At 33.5% G+C, this 5,954-nt stretch overlaps 1 protein-coding gene across 1 annotated transcript; it reads left to right on the top strand.

Annotated features, from left to right (window-relative positions):
* Window positions 1-3,503: 3,503 nt before the first annotated feature.
* Window positions 3,504-5,671, top strand: LOC111617015 (glycine receptor subunit alpha-1-like; the record flags this gene model as incomplete). Its single annotated transcript, XM_023358359.1, has 4 exons — window positions 3,504-3,547; window positions 3,688-3,761; window positions 5,292-5,359; window positions 5,445-5,671. Coding segments are annotated over exons 1-4 (413 nt in total), but the record flags the coding sequence as incomplete, so codon positions are not given.
* Window positions 5,672-5,954: the final 283 nt, after the last annotated feature.

Below are 5,954 nucleotides of genomic sequence, written 5' to 3'. Positions count from 1 at the left end.
TTTACAGGAAATACTTCCACAAATAATTAAAGTAATTTATAATACACCATTTTATAAAATACATTTGTACGAAATTTTAGTATAAAACTTTATTTCCTTTCTCCCAAAAATCGCAAACGAATCACGTGCCGCATTTCAGTGTACAGAGCTAAATGTCCTTAAGAACAGCTGTTGGTAACCAATAGTATACACGGAAAACAGAACAAATATCATTTAAATTTAATACAGACAATTAAAATAGAGAAATCAGTTTCGACGCACAGTTACAGCATGGCCACGTTTGAACATAAGCTAAAGTTTGGGCCTCTCGTTATGGCCGCAGACTTTTACGTGTATCTTTGTTTGGTATAGGAATAAAGCCTATTATATGTTCTAGCTTAGGGTCGCAACAAGTCCCTACATGTGTACATCACTTACTAGATCTTCCCTTTAGTGCCCACACGGGATGGAAGGGTTAAAAACTAATCAATAACGAAGCAAAACATTTAATTTTGATTTATGCGTGACTGTCCAAAGTGAGCGTAATTTATTGCGTAAGTACTTTTCGTGTTTTTTTTAGTTTTGATTAATAATAAACGTGCAATAAAAGTCACAATGCCCGCTGGTAAGCCTGAGCGACTTGGTGGCATTTGATAGTGATGAGAATTGTGCTGCTGCTTTGCGTCGTTTTGTGTTTAACCCACTTGGGTCGAAAGTAAAACCTTTTATTAAACTATTTTAAAATTCTATTATTAATAACGAAAATAATAAATTAGTTTATTAAATTGTCGAAGTAAACTTAAGATGTTTAAAGACTGCTTTCTTCTGTTGTCCGTTGTAAGAAATGAATGTGTAATCTATTGTTTAATAAATAATTGGTTACTATATAAGTAGTGTTTTTCACAACAAATTAGATAATAGAAACATTCGACGACTTCGTCATTCGAGAGCTTCCGACGACGCGTGTCACGGGGGAGGGGTGCGGTGAAAAGCGAGTGCAAGTGGCTGAGAGATAGAATCAGTGCCTAATCCTCGTTAATCGATTCAGAACGATTTTTAAATTTTTTTTTTGATAAAATAAATAATATTTGCGTATGGAACTAAAGAGCCGCAGCTTTACATGCAAAGNGGAACGGTGGAGAACCAACAGGAAAATTGGGTACCCTCTGTCCTTTAATTCTTCTTATTTCCCCTTTCTATCTTTTCTATCTCTTAGTTTAATTTAGTTTTAAGTTAGTTTAAGTTTACGCGCGCAACTAATTTTGTCGGGAGGTAGTTAGCGAGAAAGAAACTACCGGTCTATTGGTACATCTGATCGCTCGGGATTTTGGAAACGTGTGTAGGTAACAGCGGGAATCCGAACTTATTCTGTATATATATTAATGTTAGCGCGAAATTAAACTTGTTTAATTAGTAAAACGTGTCTGTGTTTTCCTGTCCGCGCTGTACATTTTCACAACAGCATGGCCGCATTTGAACATAAGCTAAAGTTTGGGTCTCTCTTTATGGCCTCAGGTTTTTTAGCATATCATTATTTGGTGTAGGAATAAAGCCTATTATATGTTCTAGATTAGGGCCACAACAAGTCCCTACACGTGTGCATCACTTACTAGATCTCACCTTTACTGAACACGGGATGAAGGGCTAAAAACTAATCAGTAACAAAGAAAAACATAATTGGACAGTCATGCATAATTTTGTTTTATGCATGACTGTCCAAAGTGAGCGCAATTTATTGCGTACGTACATTTCGTGTAAAAAAATTACAACTCGCATAATATATTTTTGTTTTGATCAATAATAAACGTGCAATAAAAGTCACGATGCACGCCGGTAAGTCTGAGTGAGTTGATGGCATTTGATAGTGATGACAATTGTGCTGCTGCTTTGCATCGTTTTGTGCTTAACCCACTTGGGTCGAAGGTAATAACTTTTCTTAAACTATTTTAAAATTCTATTATCAATAATTTAATAACTATATTAATAAATCAATTTAATAAGTTGTCGAAGTAAACTTAAGATGCTTAAAGACTAAAACTGCTTTCTTTTGTTGTCCGTAGTAAGAAATGAATGTGTAATCTATTGTTAACTAATAATTGGCTACTATAGTTAACTGTTGCAGTGTTTTAGTTTTTATGTGAAGTTTTCAGAAAGTCCTCGATGTAACAGTGTAATATGGGAACAGAAACGCAAGGAAAATGCACTGTAAGAGGGAAATAAACGACATGTTTTAAATATTTTTCAATCCGATATTTTCAAAAAACCATTTTTACCTTGCGTCATTAGTGACGACTCATTTTTGTAAACACGTGGCAAAGTAAATATGGTGTGTTACGCGAGAAACACGAATAATATTAAGCATTCCGGGTGGAACCTCGAAACTTACGAATTCGGTATCTATAATAACTACTATCAAATGCTATTGTCACGCTTTTATATCGAAGTTTCGAGTATGCAACATAAATCTCTCGTTGTTATTAGATACCTAAATCGAAAATATCATCGAAAGTAGTCAGAACAGGACAAAACACGTGTTCTGTTGTTTTTTAAAATCACTTATAACGGAGTTCGTAAAATCGAATGATAAGAGTATTTAATGAGTGCATTTTTGCAGGTGTCTCTGGCAGATAGTCTTTCCAACAACCTAACTATGGCAACTTAATTCTCTCGTTAATATAAAATTTCACCTGAACGGAACAAAGCCATATCGATTTTTGATTCCGTATTTTTCTAGAATTTATTTTCTTAGTGTATAATTTAGTTATCGTTCCATTTTAACTGTGAAGTTATAAGGTTATATCGATTAGGTTCGAGCGGTGATTATTGACTGATTTTGTGTCAAGGTGATGAGAATAATTTTTCAGTTTAGATACTATCAGTCGATACTCGCATGTTGCGCCTAATACGTTGCGTGTTACTTTAAATTCAGTTCAAATCAATATAGTCTACAAAAACTCGAGTTAAAATTAATAAAAGTTATAGTCTATAAAATATATTGCAACTTAAATATGATTTGTACCATTATCGATGAAAGCTCTAACATACATAACTATTTAATCGTATTGATAAATATTTCAATTAGTGTTTAAAATTGTGAGGTAAAGAAAAACATGAGATAGGAACTATACTAATTTATAAAAGGAATAAGGAATCGCTGTTGTTTTATGAACAGGACAAGTTTTATGCGCATGCTTTCCGGGCCAGTGATCAAGGTTTTCATAAAAAGAAAACAATAAAAATAAAACTAGAAAAATGAGAAACGAAAGAAGTAAGGAATGATAAAGAAGGCTACATTTATAGTAGAATTTTTACAAGACCCGCCACAGAAATCTGTTTTTGCCTTTAGTCTGTTACTGTCATTAATTTCAATATCCAAGTTTCTGTTCCACATAACAGATAATTGTAATGACACTATAAAAGCAGTGCGAAATATTTCTTTATCACGGAACCTCATATGGTAGCTTTTAAGGATAATTGTAATAAATGCAGGAATTTTCTATTTATTTTTGTAAAAGTAATTAAACATGAGTATGAATGAGGCTTATTCACAATGGGGTCTGCCTCATCGGTAAAACAACATAAATATGTTGCTGTCTGGCATTAAACTAATAAATTAGATCGATTGGAATAGAATAATAGTTATGTGTTGTTCTTAGCTCTATAAATATACAAAATTAAAATGGCTAATTAATATTATTTTCATTTTAGTGTCGAACTGGATCGCAGTTGGATGAATATCATACCTACTGATTATGATAATTACGCGCCTCCACTTGTTGATGGTAAGAAAATATTTATAATTATCATCTTTTAATTGGTACAAACACCGAACAGATGTTAAAACCGAGTTTTTACACTTGTTGCAAGAGAGAAATTTTAATGCTCCAAGAGGGTAGCCCACCCTAGATAAGAAGGTATCACGACATATTACAGATTGTACCGCCCTACATATCCGGGATGTGTCAGGACTTGTCTCTGCGACATATCAGGCTTGTTTCTTAATAATTGCACGATAATATAAAACATCAAAGTTATAAGCATAAATCGGAACCATTAAGATGTGTCCACCAATGGTCAAGCTGGCCTAGTCATAGGTTCTTTCTTGAACAGCGAGCTGCCACGTGGATTTTTCCGGATTTTTTTTCACATAGCGCACTTAAAGATACCGATCAGTTTCTGATAGAAATTACTCACAAGAAGCACTTCTTTTAGCAGATTGCCCATATGTTGCGTTGACTTGTTCCATCAAACCCAAACAAACTATTAAGTATTACTGACGTGCAACTTGCTTCATAATAATCGGTATGATTGTATATAATGATTTATAATACCAAGCTTTTTAAATAGTTTTTCGCTTTTTTAAACGATAGGAATTTTATGATTGCTATGTTTACTTCTATCAGCTTGAAAGGTATTATCAGATATTGATTAAATACAAGTGGAACACTAAATGATACCATTGCGTGACGAAATGTCACAATTTAGTGTATTACTATGATATTATTGAAATAAAAGTTTAAACATGACTTACAATATAATATTTAAACTTACAAATTGCATATAATAAGGTCATTCAACATTGAAGATGGAAAATCTATTATGTGGAGTTCGACCGGAAATTGACGGGGTAGGAGTGATGTAACAAGTACTATATATGCTAATACACGAAACATCTCAACATCAAAGACATGCAATGTGAATAGCTGCTGCCCTGCCAAATAACGACGTGCAATAGAGTAGAGGTTTTTACCTAATCAACATGCTAATATTATACTTACTTGTTAGTATATTAATCTATGATACATCTTTAGGTGACAATTAATCGATGGAACCTAATATCAAACATCGAAACTTTTTATACACTAATAAATTGCCAAAATTGGCATTTCGTGTGTTAGAATATATAGTATTTGGATATAGCTGGTATCTTTTCCACTTGAAAATCCATCGGGATGAATGATTTGATGGGATATGGCAACGTAATACATGGGCGGTCTGCGAAAAGGGGTCTCTCTCGATAAGACTTTGTATTTAGGTGTTAGACACGTCACGAAAACCTGGAGAAACTTCATATTGTCAGCCCATAGTTAAGGAGCGAACCCGCGACCAACCGCGTGTTGAGTGGCTACTACTGTGACGGAGCCGATGAGACTCCATCACAGTAGTACGCCAAAGATAATTTTAAGGCCCACGTAATATAATTCAATTTGTAATGAATTTGAGATAATTTTTATTATCATTTTTGTGAATTGTACGCCAATTTATAAATGATATTAACATACTGTAATTCAAATTAATGTATTTACTTTAAGGTAAACCTGTTACTATTTATATCAATTTGGAAATCATGGATGTGGATGAAATACGAGAGCAGACAATGGTAAGTGTCACGTCATTGCTGTTGTGTCCTAGCATTAATATTAGCATATAGATAAAAATGTATATAAATATTTCTTAATTTTCAGGACTTTCGTATGTTCTTCTATTTGAATGCGTATTGGACAGATCCTAGATTGAAACTCGAAGTTCTTAATTTAACACTGTCAAAGATACTTCCTCCTTCCGCAGATGACACTCTGTGGGTTCCGGATTTGATGTTTGACAACACTAAATGGGGTCATCTTTTCCAATATTCCATTCCGAATACTTTCATTTTAATAACAAAGGATCGCATTTTTCGAAAAACCACAAGGTAAGATTGAAATGAAAGATGTGCTTATAAGTAGCACACGAAAGCGCATCCGTAACTTGGTAGGTGCCAAAAGAAAAAAGGCAAAAATTAAAATTTCGCACAGGAACACATGAAAAACTAGTTACGACACTGCAGGTAAATAAGCAATCCAAAAGCATAGTCTGTTTCGTGGTTTGGTTACTTGCCACTTAGACGCACTTAAACTTAGGCTATTAAATTATATTATAGATAAGAACTTTTATTATTGTTTAAGGTCGCAGATAAAATTATTTATATAGAAGTA

Source organism: Centruroides sculpturatus, unplaced genomic scaffold (genome assembly GCF_000671375.1).
Source record: "Centruroides sculpturatus isolate CEXI.00-Female unplaced genomic scaffold, Cexi_2.0 scaffold4523, whole genome shotgun sequence".
NCBI classification, from domain to species: Eukaryota; Metazoa; Arthropoda; class Arachnida; order Scorpiones; family Buthidae; genus Centruroides; species Centruroides sculpturatus.
This window is presented reverse-complemented; position numbering and strand designations above follow the sequence as displayed.